The sequence below is a fragment of the Corvus brachyrhynchos genome, unplaced genomic scaffold (assembly GCF_000691975.1).
Source record: "Corvus brachyrhynchos isolate BGI_N302 unplaced genomic scaffold, ASM69197v1 scaffold61, whole genome shotgun sequence".
Taxonomy (NCBI): domain Eukaryota; kingdom Metazoa; phylum Chordata; class Aves; order Passeriformes; family Corvidae; genus Corvus; species Corvus brachyrhynchos.
The window spans coordinates 9,394,184-9,407,371 of record NW_008236478.1 but is presented as its reverse complement, the minus strand read 5'-3'; the positions used below and the strand labels follow the sequence as shown (position 1 = coordinate 9,407,371).

Sequence of the window (13,188 nt, the reverse complement as noted above, 5' to 3'; positions counted from 1 at the left end):
CAGAAACAAGAGTCTTTTTTAGACATGAAACTATCTTCAAATCCACTAGTGGGCCCATAGCCACTAACACCCTCAACTCAAAGACTTAGTCATGTAAGGAGACAAGATTAAATTTCTGTCTGTACTGTTCTACTTTCCAGAAGAGCCATGACACAATGCCACTGGAAGTGCTATTAGGCACCCTTCTGCAGACAATCTAACATTCAGGATCCAACACAGTGCAATACAGGCCCAGGAGGCAGAGCTAGGACCGGGATCAGTAACCACAGTGCACAGCCTGACTCATCAGTCACTTCACCTCCCCAGGTGCGCCACGGCAGAAATCCATTCCATGGCTCCCAACCTTCAGTCTTGCTCTCTAGCCCTCTGCTGGGAATCAGACAGCACAGAGGGATTTCCCAAATCCTCAGGGAGATGTTCGCAAGCTAGATACCATGTGCCAGCTCACACCAGGCAGGGCAGGGCAGCCCTGGATGGTTCCTGTGCCTGTAAGCACAGATGATCCAGAGCAGCCCCTCCTGGCCTCCCTCACACGGGCGTTCCCACGGAACAGAGGTGTTCTGCACTCACAGCAGGATATTCCTGCCAGTTCAGTTCACTCTCAGGGCTATCACATCATGTCAGTATTACAAACCTCCTGTATGCAAAATGAGGGAAAAGCAAGGCTTGTCCACATGCAGCTTTCTACCATTAGCCCCACACTGACTCCCCTGCCAGAGCCACACCTGGCAAAGCTTTGCAAGTGAAAGGTTTGATCCAGAGCAGAGATACACCAAGACAAAACAGCCAAGGCACATAAAGCATATGGAGGGGAACTGAGGCACCTAATCTGTGGGCTTGAATACACAGGTTATATCAGAGCTGTCATCCCACAAAGACAAACAGCTGATTAATCACCATGCCTTAATTACTACAAGTAAGAGGAGACAAACTCTGCTTCCAAGCCTGAACAACCACAGAAAAGAGCTCTGTGATGAATGTATAGGGGAAAAAAAACAACCACACTCCAACCTGTGGATTGGCCCAAAGCACATGCTTGTTGAGAGCTCCCTTCTGAGGATGGTTTTGCAGAGAGCTACAGGAAGGACAGTATTAAGTCATAATGCCTCCATTGGTCCTCATTGATTCTTCAGGCATTCTGAAGCTGGCAGCTTTTTTTCCTCCTTTTTTCTCAGCCCTCCTATGCTTTTGCTGTGCAGTCACATAGGTGACTCATGCAAATGGTTTGCAGTTTACAGGAAACACTGTCTGTTCCCTACCCAGCTTGTGGCTGTTCAATGCCCCTATTCCTGGCTCCCTTTCCCCTGGGGAGATAGCTTTTTCCATTGGCTTTGCCAAGGGTGGTGTTTCTAAGACACAAACCTGCAGCACATGCTGCAGTTCTCACAAGCTGCTTCCTGCTCACCAAGAGATGCTGTGAGAGGCACAGAACAGGCTCCATACATCAGCCCCTTCATACCAGCTGCATTCTCACTCCCTCCTGGACTCAGATACAGTGTTATTGCAGACTGCTAAACAGCTGTCACACTCCACCCCAAGCACAGCTGCATCTCACTGACAAGTTTTGAAACTCCTGTTTTAGTAAATCGAAGTGTTGTAGAAGGGGAAAAATACTAATGACATCATGTGGCATCATTACTTCACTCAGATAAATCAGCAACTGCCATCCCTGTTGGCTTTGGACCAGCACTAGAAAAGACTGTTTCCATCTTACAGAAAATAGGAGTGATTTCATAGAATTGCACCTGACCCCATGACTTTAAAGAGACTGCATTTTCATGAGCTGCTCCCAAGTGAAATCTGTGGCCAAGGAACAGTGGTGAAATAATCAGGCTACTCGTAAAGAGAGGAGAGAGGATAAGAAACAGGCAGTTCTCAAACCCTGCTAATGCAGGGGAACATTACAGATGCCACAACAGTGGAAAACTGGGGAGAGCAGTCCCAGGACATGTAACACTGTGCCAACACAGCCAGGCCTGTCTGGTGAGCAGGACAGACAGCTGCTAAATGAAGCATGGCAAGAAGCTGAGATTAAGTGAAACACAGCAAGAAGTTGAGATTTCCTTTTTCTTTTTGATTGATTAGAAAAAGCCAACAAATCCACAGGCATCTGTGTGGGCTTGACTCAAGTGTTCCAGGTGTCTGTAGTACATGATTTTTGAGAATTTTCAAACCAGTATCTCCAGTTACTACTACTTTCAGCACAAGAACCATTGGCCCTTTTAATACCTCCCTAGACAGCAACTTCTCAACAATTTCCCCAAGGAAGGGCCTTCTGTTATAGCCACAGTCCTATTCACCCAAATTCCCACTCAACTTACCCAATACTCAGATCTGAGAACCTAGGATCCCCATTCCTTCCTCCTATCTTGGCTCCCTTCTACCTTTCTCTTGGCTTCAATATAAGGGATCCTAAAATTATAATGAAAAAACACCAGATGTCCTGGGTTGCAGTGTATTCTATTACCATCCTCATGAGCTGTTGAAATCAGGTGGGGCAGTGTTTCCTTGCCTCCTCCCCCCAGACTATCTTCTGTTAATGGCCCATCATGCCACATGACTCAGAGATAACTCCCTCCAGACCATCTTCTGATAATGAGCCTAATCAACACTTGGCCTCGTGACTCATTACCCCATTGTGAGATGCTCCACCCAGAGGCAGCAACCAAGCATCCCATCGTGGATATAATCTGAGACTCTGAACACCAGAGACAACCCTTCCACTGGATTTCCAGAGGACAGGAGCTACACAGCCACCACTGGACCTTCTGAGGAAGAGCAGCCTTTTTTTCTACAGGATCACTGCTTCAGAGAACTGCAGCCACCATTCTACCAGACTGTTACCACCACCCTGACTAACAGGGTGTCAGGTTGTATCTTGACTCTGTCAGTTTGAACCAGTGTTTTCTTTTAGTTTTTCCTTTTCTTTAATTTCCCTATTAAATTGTTATTCTGACTTGGTACCTCCCACTGGTTTGTTTTCAAACTAGTACACTGGACCACATCTTGTAAGAGGGTACCAAACATCTCAAGGACATCAGTAAAGATACAAGGACATGCTACAAATGCAGGACAGAACAAGGCCCAATGCCTTGCTAACCTGAAGTATCTCTCAGTGAGTACTAAACTCACTATTTTTATAAGACAGACTCTGTCCTTGTTTGCTTGACGTTGAATTTGTCTTTTTTAACCTGTGCTAGTAGCAGTTATATTTCGTGGCACAATAACAGAAAAGAAACAAAGAAACAAAAACCCCCTCTTTTTTAGAAAGCAAGAGCACTAACAATTTTCAAGGGCAAAACATGGAGCAGAAGATGAGTAAATACCATACTTACTGGACTATCTAATCCACAGGTTTTAAGGAGAGCTCTGACCAAAGGGAAGAGCTGTTCATCTGCTTGATCCTTTACTTACCAGCTTCCATCTTTCTCTTCTGTTGACCAAAACTGAAAATGCAAATGTCTCCTTTACGCCCATTCACCCTGAAAGGAAAGAGCCAGTCCATTCCACATAACTTGTCATTTCCTTTCAAGACTGGGCCAGTATTGCATATTCATTACCACATTAAAAACACTTTGCCTGAGGCCTGCATTTCTTGCTGCGCTGAATTGAGTTCAAGACCCCAGCTGTTTGCCTGGGGATTTAGAACACAGATATTTAATACTAAATTATAAGGCAGAATATTTCATTTTACTTTCTTTTTTTTCCTGAAGTAGGACATTTATAATGGTACACTATAGCCACTAAATAAAGATGGGGAGAGCATTTCTTTCTGTTCAGATAACACAATCACTGGGTTACTGCAGTCTGGCTGAAGCCAGTTCAGTTTTTGGATGCTGATCTCTATTCTTAACCTATTATTGGATCTCCCTAATGTCACATTTCCCACAACAGTCAAATAACACACTGGAGCAAACTGTAACATATTTCTAGCACTATCCTAACAGCTTTTAACAAGCCCTACACAAAGCAGAGCTGCTAATAAAACCAAAATGCTCTGCAGATAATTCTTGGAGATTTGCCACCAAGATCCCACCAACACTGCTTCAGAGACATTGGCTTCATAAAGCTCAAACCCTGCTTTCATCTAATGAAAGGGCCCAGATCCACATCCTGACAATACTTCACAGCTCTAGGCTTCCTCTGGGTCCTGTACTGACAATCTACAAAACATGTGTAGCATCACATCCTGACTGGAATTTTTTTTTAAAAACTACAGTATTTTGGAAGGAACAGCAGCATAATTATTATTTCTCTAAGTAGTGCCAGATGTGTTTAAAAGCCACAAAGATAAACAGGAGGGGGAAAGCTGCATAGTTTGAATTAAAGCTAGTAAGAGCATAAACAAGCCCCTCCAATAGCCACAGGCTAAATGACGAAGTTCCTGCTCATTATTTTTCCTCATCAAATCTCTCTTTCCTACTTGAAGTTGCATGACCATGCACTGCCTCAGAGTTACTGTGCCAGGGCAGAACCTGTTACAGGAAAAAGATCAGGCCACTTTTCCTCCAGAAAAGCTCCAAGACTCCCAGTGCCTCAATTACAATGAAACCCATGAACCACCATATTCTGCTATGCTAACTCACCTCACTGCAGTGGGAGGCAGATAGGAACAGTCTTGGATCTCTCATGACAACCACCTCAGTGGGAGGCAGATAGGAACAGTCTTGGATCTCTCATGACAACCACCTCAGCCCCATGGGAACCACAGCCCTGCCCTTGGACATGCTGCTTTGCCTTATTTCTTCCTGTGTGCTAGTTTTTATGGCTAGTTTGGGCAGCTAGTGGTCTGACAGACATACACAGCTGAGCAACATCAGAATGAATCATAGATGTGGACAGGAAAAAAGAAAAGGAAAAACAGAAGAGGAAGAAGTTTTCCCTGTGACTGCTTGTGATTCAAATAATCTTGTCCTCACTCTGCTATATTAACATAGAGGAGATGTTCAGCTGAAAAGCTCTGATCCTGCCACTTAGCTGATGAAACGAGTATCTTTCCTTCACCAGCAGCAAGACATCACCAGCATAATGTTCTGACTAAACTCCTTTTACTTGTTCTCTAATTTCACCTACACCTTGACAAACAGAGCAATGCTTTAAATTCTGAGAATAGAAAATAAATGTCCTTCTGCTCAGGATATGGTTTCTGTTGGCTTTACTCCTTACTCCAGCCTTTAGATTAGAACCTACAAAAAACACAACACTACTTTGGAAGGGCAGAGGAGGATTACAACCTAGCATATCTAACTGAAACTGGAAGCCCTTACTAGATGGTTCCTGCAAACATGACTTCAGCAGGGGTAGAAGGGCAGGTCTGCAAAGTCAGTGTTTTGGCAGTAGAGCTGTCTGAAGAGACCAACCAGTTTGCACTAGGAATCACATTTTAACTTCACAAGCCACACTATCTGTTGTAGCCTTTACAGTGCACTGCTCCTCTCTCTCTGTACAACCAGTCCAGTGACTAATAGCTGCCCAGAAACAGGAAGGAAAAACTGTTTGAAGACAACATTGTTTGCTTTTTATTCATTTTCAAGACACCAGTATTACAATTTTTAAATCAGGTAAGAGCATCAGTTCAGGGACTGCCCACTGCCATGCCTACCAAGAGCCCAGAGATTACAGACCATCACCTCTGAGTAGAGAAGTTTTCCTTTATGCAATATTCATGGCCAACAATGACTTTCCATCTCCTTCTTGAAGCCAGCACATCCTTCTCGTGACAGGAAGGAGTAGAGTTCACAGAAGGTTTCTCAGCCTTTTCAGCACTGATTTATTCCCCATTATGAAATGCAACCACAGCAGAGCCCCCAGCAAATTACACTGACTTCCCACACTGAAAAACAGCACTGAGACTTCAGCCAGCATGTGCCTACTGGCACCTCAGAGCCCATAATCACATGCCTCAGGGCTGTTCTTCAAATACAGCTGGAGGTAGTTTTTGAATGTCTGCGGGTCAGTTATTGTAGCCTTGACAGCAGGGTCCTCCTTCATGGCCTCCACCCAGCGTTGGAGCTTTGGGGCGTGATTCAAAGAGCTACAGGAAAAAGGAAGGGACTGAGTAATGCAAATGGAAAATCTGGAGGGCATCAAGGAAACAGAACAGCTTGAACAGTTCCATTTTACTACTTTCTCTGTCCCAGTTAGAGCAGGATGCTTCCCCCAAACTGCAACACAATACAAACTTTCTTCAGCAGCCCCCAAGAGTGGCCCATTGCTGCAGTGTACACAAGGAATATTAACACTGAGGCACTTCAGAACACACCAGAAGCCAGGCAAGGTACTCACTCTTTCAGCTGGAATGCTTCCAGACGTTCAAACCACGGCCAGATCATGTAGTCAACCATTGAGACTGAGTCCCCACCATAAAATACCGTGTTGCGTTTGGACAGAACCTGTGAAGGGTGAGAGATGTCAGTTGCCCCTGAAGGAAAAGTGCAGCAGAACACTACACAAAACCCCCACTTCCTAGTGGAAGGCAGGCACACTACAGGGATCAGTGAGCAAATGAAGGAGATACAGTATATTTCTCTTGTGCATGCAGTATTAGCAGAGTTGAATCTAGTCAGTATAGTTAAGCTTAATACTACAGCTGCTATTTCATAAACTAAGCCCAGCTCTTCTCCAGAGGTTCAAAAACTGCCACAAAATATGAATCACTAGCAAGCTGCAGCATGTGCACAAAGAGCAGGTTAGCTCAGAATATGTTTGTGATTTCTTGCGTGTCATAAAGCATTAATGGCACAGACTAATCGAACACAACAGCACACATGCATTTCTTGAGCAACAAATCCAGTTAAATTTATCATCCTGGTAAATTAGAGCACCATTTTAGCAGGGACTCTTTTGCCATGGCAGCTGAGGCCACGTGATGTCAGGGAAGTACTTCTAACATTACATCTCAAACTGCATTTGATTCCAGGTGTAAAGGCAACAGGAAGCAAGTGTAACTTACACCAGAAAGAGATCCTCCTCACAGCTCAGCACGGAAAGCAGGGCCACAAAGAATGCAGCAAGTTCTCCTGTTACACTTATGATTCTGATGCATTTTTAAGTGCCATAGTCATCCAAGTTTAATATCCTTTAAGGACCCTCCAGAGCTTGGTATCTTCTTTAATTACACTAGTGCCTCTGTTTTCACACACCTGGGTGTTTTATAGGTGGAACTCAAGAGACCTTACAAATCTTGGTCTGTTTGGACACACACCATTCTATACACTCGTGGCATTTATTCCCTGTCCACAACCCCCATGATCTAGCAGAAATTTTAAAGAAGGCCTTTGGGAAGTACCGAGCTATTTGAGCTCCCAGGCAGAACACAACCAGCAGCTGCACAGGACAGAGACAGGAACACAGCCCCCTCTGTCGGGCAGCAGAAATCAAAATACAGAAGTGTTCCAAAGTACTTCCCCTCTGAAATATCTCTTGCAATACACTGAGGGAAGTTTGCATGGCTCTGTTCTGGCCTCCCATTCACAGACCATCAGCAGCTGCTGCAAAATCATTCAGGGTATAGTAAAATAGAGACACTGAAAGAACAGCAATTTATTTCACAGTATTAATCAAGCAGGAAGAAGGTTAATACACCTGTATTTCATGGAAGTGAAACACACAACTTCCCCCAGGAACTCGTTATCTGCACTACTCCAGCCTCAGTCTGACCAGATGGACAAGACTACGCTGGAAACTGTGTTTTGGCAACCCAAGGGGAAGGGAAAGCAGAATGCACAGCACTGTTAGGAGAACTAGGAAAGTACTAAGAGGTTATTGGCAGCTTTGCACCAGAACAGAAATACTCTGGAAGAACTCTCCTTCACTGGTCCACCCAACAATTGTCTGTGGCTACTAAAGACAGAAGGAATGGGTTCGTGACAAAGGCAAGTCCGAGAGCTGTTCAGACTAGCCGAGAACCATTACTGACATGGACTGTCAAAGTAGCTAATACAGCATATCAAAGCCACCTGACACTTCCTGGAGCTCCACTGAAGTTGCATTACACCACCAGTAGCAGAACATAGTCCACGGTTGGATTTCTACACGGGACACATTACATTCTGCTTCCACCCACCCCCAAAGATAAACCCTAGAATGAAAAAGATTTTATGTCATCACCAAAGTGTCTGCACTGCTTTCAAGCACAGATGCTCTTCCACAGCTCAGACTCTTCAGCCCTTGCTTTTAGTACATGATTGTTGTGGTTAAGTTTCAACCTGCAATGCTGCAAGGTCTCCTTCACTTAAAGCAGAACAAAGATATCCAAGACAACTAGAATTCAAAAATCTCTACAAGTCTACACAGTCTTCATCATTAGATTAAGTTTAGTTTATCTACTTGAAATTTACTCTAATGGTGCCCTTGTGCATCCTAGGCAGGGGTAGTAAATTGAGAGATCATATCTTGTTCTAACTACCAACTAAATGAGAGATCCACCTCCAAAGGCCATGGTATGAAAGGAAAAAAAGGAATCATATAAAGGCTGGCAATCTGCTCATTATCATGAAATAACTCTCACCTCTTCAAGTTTGCCAAACTTTTCAGCAATCTCTGCTTTCAGTGCCGTGGTGTCCTGTCCATCTTTGACTGCCAAAACATGCTTGAAAAGCAAGGATGTTATCTATACAAAGGAAAGTATAAAGTTTTTAATGCACCTAGTACAAGAATACAAGCAAGTCACTCAAAACTTAAAATGTTAACGTAGATGTTAAGATATCAAATGCAAGTTAAAGCTTAAAAGATTTTACTTTAAAGAGTTAAATAAAGTCCATTAATAAAAATCTATACTTCATAAAAGGCAAACAAAAGCCTAGAGGAAGAATGAATACAAATAGTAATGAATTTTAGTCTTGTAATATGAGAATAGTGAATAGAAGGGTGTTTCCCATCTGCACATTTTCTTTCTTGCAACATACTTCCCTGTAACTCTCTTCTCATCATGTCTGTTTAAAAAAGGCCTGTTGCAAATATATCTTCTCACTTAGCCCCTTCTTTGTCCACATCCCTTTGTCATCTTCTGTTGATTCCTCTCCTATCTCATATCCAAGCTGATTTCTTTCACTTCCTAGACTCCTCAAACCACATGCTAGTACAGAAAAGCTAATTCCAGTCAACCAGCTCCAACCACAAATGAGAGCCAAAACCAGCCTCCCTATACATGTTCCATGTTCACAGCCATCTCTTGTCCACAGTTTTAGGCTCTGTCAGGCACTCTCCTCATCCTGCATGCACACAGTACTTCCTACAGAAAGAATCAGAATAAAATACAGCAACTGTCACTTCCCAGGTCTCACATATTCAGCTGGTTTGGTCTACTAACCTTTGCTCTACTGTAGGATGCTCAAAACCCTACCTCAGTCATACAAACTTTCAGTAGCTTGGATGCCTTCCTGCATCCATCCTTGCACATAAATGCTGGGAGCAATTCAAAGACACAATGGTTTGTATGTGCTCACAGCAAAAGGCCCCAAATATCCCCTCTGCTTATTTAAATGCTCGTCCCAGACACAAGACCTGCCTTAAAGGATGAAAGCAGCATCAGTGACAGCTGCAGTTTTTGGTGCAATGGTGAAGTCAGAAACGCAATCGCACTCTGCTCACACAGTACCTTTGAGAAGTCTTCTAAGAGCATCCTCTGACAGGCTCGCTCATATGGGTCTGAAGGCATCAGCTTCTTCCCTGGAAATGCCTCATCCAAATACTCACAAGTGATTGGGGACTCACAGATCAGCTGGCCCTTGCTGGTCTCCAGAACAGGAACCAGCCCAGCAGGGTTCTTCTCAAAGTACCACTCAGGTTTGTTCTTCAGATTGATGTTGATTACTTCATGGCTAAAAGAGTAAAAGAAACAAGACCCAGACAGGCTCAGTTCTGCTCCAGTCCACCCCACACCATGGTGAAACACAGTCACCTCATCAGTTCAATACTTGAGAGGCTCAACCCTCAAGTCCTGTACTCCCGTTTTCTTTGAAGTTGTTTGCAGTACTAATCCTTTGACACAGAATTACTGCCACACTTCGCTGGAGAAAGCAAGCACAGACTTAAAATGAGTTGCTTGCAGACTGTATGCGTGTCTTTTATTAGTTTAACAAGCACCCAACTATCAGATCAAGCTAAAAACAAAGATCAGAACTGAGCACACTTATCACATTTGAGTTCAAGGGCAGTCTAAGAAAGAAGCAGTTGATTCCAAATGAGCTACACCCCAATTAAGAAATGCATCTGAACCTTAACCTGCCCTTACACCAAAGAGTAAATCAGGAGAGCATCCTACCTACTTTTCTTCCCAACCTATGGCCTCACACAGAACAGGTGTTTATGGTAAAGGGAAATAGCTATTGATAAAAAAAAAGATACATGGGAAATATGTCTATATTAACAAACCCTAAGTTTATGCTGAGTTATATGTGTGACCCCAGAAAATTCCTAGTAAGCCCGAAAGTCTGCTAAACACAGCTGAACCTTCAAAACAACTGAGAAGTTACCAGAAGGCAACTGTCACATCTAGGTAGCCATAAGACCCCTCCAAAATCACCATGCTACAACAAACCTCCCAGCTCCAAAATCAGTCCAAAGACACTAAATAAAAACAGAATTAGACAGACCCAGAAGTTTTACTGCATCTACTCTTAAAAAAAAAAAAAAAAAAAAAAAAAAAAAGTAAAAACCAAAATTAACTAATTTAACTCTCATCTTGCTATCAAGAGACCTGTTAGCATTCCCTATTCCAACATGAACTCCCAGCCCTGTGTTGGTTAACAAACTGCTGGCAGGCCTTGGACTTGGGAGAACCAGAAAAAGATGGAAAAACAGTTACTTTTAATTTGTAAACTAAGGGGGACATTAAACCTCATTGAAGAATGCTGAAATAACATATAAGAATGCTAAAATGACATGGCTATCTTGAAAAAGAAACAAACACTGAATTTCATTAACTTAGTACAGCAAGAGAACAAGACAATGTTATAGGAACTCAGTACATTCCTTTTAAAAAGGCCATTCACTCACTATTGTGTTTTGCTGGGCAGTGATACAACAGAAACACTGAATATTCGTAGCTTCCAGAATTTTCATGCCCACTCACATCAAAACCAAACAGAAGTATGTTATGTCTCTACTCACATTTGCCCAGGACAAGCTATGACAGGCAAGAATGATAAAAGAAAATCAGTTTGGGGTTTTTACTTCGGGCCTTTATGCAGCTGATTTCATACGCAGCCTACTTATTCAATCTTTAGAGCAAAATCACTCACAGAAACCTCAATCAGCTCGTTCACGGATGTTTAATTTAGGAGAGAAAGGAAGCCTGGCCCGCCGCTGGCTCCGTGCGCGCCCTGGGCGCGGGGCGGTGCGGCGGGGCCGCGCGGAGCTCACCTGATGCCCTTGGCGCGGAGAACCAGGCGCGTTCGCTGCGCGTAGGGGGCCCGCCCCGCCTGCCCCCGCCGTGCAGCCCCGCGGCGCTTACCCTTGCCCAGACTGCGGGAGTGATCGCCCGACATGCCGGCACGACGCGATGGGCTCCGACCCGTGACTGCCGCTCCGCCGGCACCGCCTCTCCTCTCCCGGCCTCCCTTCCCACCCTCTCTGCCCAGGGCAGCGCTGCTGCCCTCTGCTGACCGGGAGAGCTCGTCCGGTGGTCTGTCCGTGAGCTGACCGCCCTGCCCACCCAGCTGGGACAGGCACTGTTCAGCTGCTCTCGATGCTCTCCCTCTCTTCGTTTACAAATAACAGCACAACCACGTCTGGCACTCCCGTGGAAATAGGATACCCACGGCTGAACTCCATCCCACGGGCCAGGTGTATTTATAAGCAGTGCCTCCAGCAGCTGGTGAGGCACCACGTTCCCCTCAGCGCTTCCTCCTGCATCATCTACCACCCTCCAAAACCCGATCCAACCTCACCTTGAGGGTAACGAGAAGGATTTCTCTCTCCTGCAGCTGTTCTGCTTCATGATGAAGACCCCAAGAGGAGACAACAACCCAAGAGACAAGTGGGCACAGCTGAAGTTAAATCTGACTTAATTACTACCATGCAGTCATAGAGGGATTCATGCTTGCTTCTGCAAACAGGATCTTTGTGAGAGCATCAGTGCATGCATAGAGCAAAATAAAGAACCAAAGCACAGATTGAAGTCGTCTCTGTCCCTTTGCTCCCTCTTCACTTGAGATTAGGGCACTTCCTTGCACCAGCTTTCCCTGGAGTATATAATGGAAATGGAAGTGCTTTCCTCTTATGAGTTTCACACATTGACACAGTGTCCAGGTTAATCTCTGGCCACAGAGGTGACATGATTCCCTTCCCGTGGCTCCACATAATCTTCAGGTTGGAGCTGTACATTAATAGGAAACAGCACGTTTGTAGGGACCAGTGGGCTGGCACAGCTCTTGCAAAGGGAGGGAAAATTCCAGCCTTCCCAGCAATGCACATTTCTCTGTCAAACCCCCAGGGCTAATAGCGTGTTCTCCAGTCTCATCAGTGGATCTGTGCTTGCACAGGGGGCAAATTCTACCTGTGGAGACCTTATGGTTTGGTTTTGTCACTGGAGTTGGGCCTCAGACACCAGATCACAAAGACCAATATTTTCTGTGGTGATCTCACCACCAGATAAACACCAAGATGGTCACTGTTAATATAACCATGGCTTTGACACCATTACCCATGGGAATGGAGGAACATGATTTTTGTTGAGTCACTGCTGCTTGATTATGTATGTATTAAACATGTCAGCAGACAAAGGGAATGGTAACTTGTTGCGCAAATCTGCCATGCCCAAGGCAAACAGAACCTGTACACAAGGTGTTCTTTGCCAACAAAATAATTTCTCCTGCCATAAAAAAAACAAACAACTGTGTTAGAGGACATAGTCCTCATTCCTCTAAGTACCTATCCTTAGGAAAGACTCAGCAAAATTTTGGGGGATGAAAATAGAGAAAAATAATTTGAAATTTCTCATAGCAGTTATGCAACACACAAGCAGTCTGCTAACTCACAGCCTGGAGACAGGATACAGGAACTCAAACAAACATCACAAGACCCACATGCTACAATATGCCCTCAGAAACACCAAAGAAAATAAACCCACTTCCTCATTCTCTCCTGGTGTTGCATGGCATGCAGAGTGCCTGTGGAGACAAGAGTTAAGGAACAGGCTTGTCCTCCTGCCTCTGGACAGGAAAGCCGCCCTCCCCCACCCACAGA

General features: G+C 44.5%; 1 protein-coding gene across 1 annotated transcript; it reads right to left on the bottom strand.

Moving 5' to 3' along the window:
* Nucleotides 1–5,495: 5,495 nt before the first annotated feature.
* On the bottom strand, nt 5,496–11,545 carry GSTO1 (glutathione S-transferase omega 1). Its single transcript, XM_008643972.2, has 5 exons — nt 11,365–11,545; nt 9,599–9,821; nt 8,510–8,611; nt 6,286–6,392; nt 5,496–6,034 (listed from the first exon to the last, which is right to left on the bottom strand). Exons 1-5 carry the CDS (start codon nt 11,487–11,489, stop codon nt 5,881–5,883), a joined length of 711 nt encoding a protein of 236 aa, XP_008642194.1. The 5' UTR covers nt 11,490–11,545; the 3' UTR covers nt 5,496–5,880.
* Nucleotides 11,546–13,188: the final 1,643 nt, after the last annotated feature.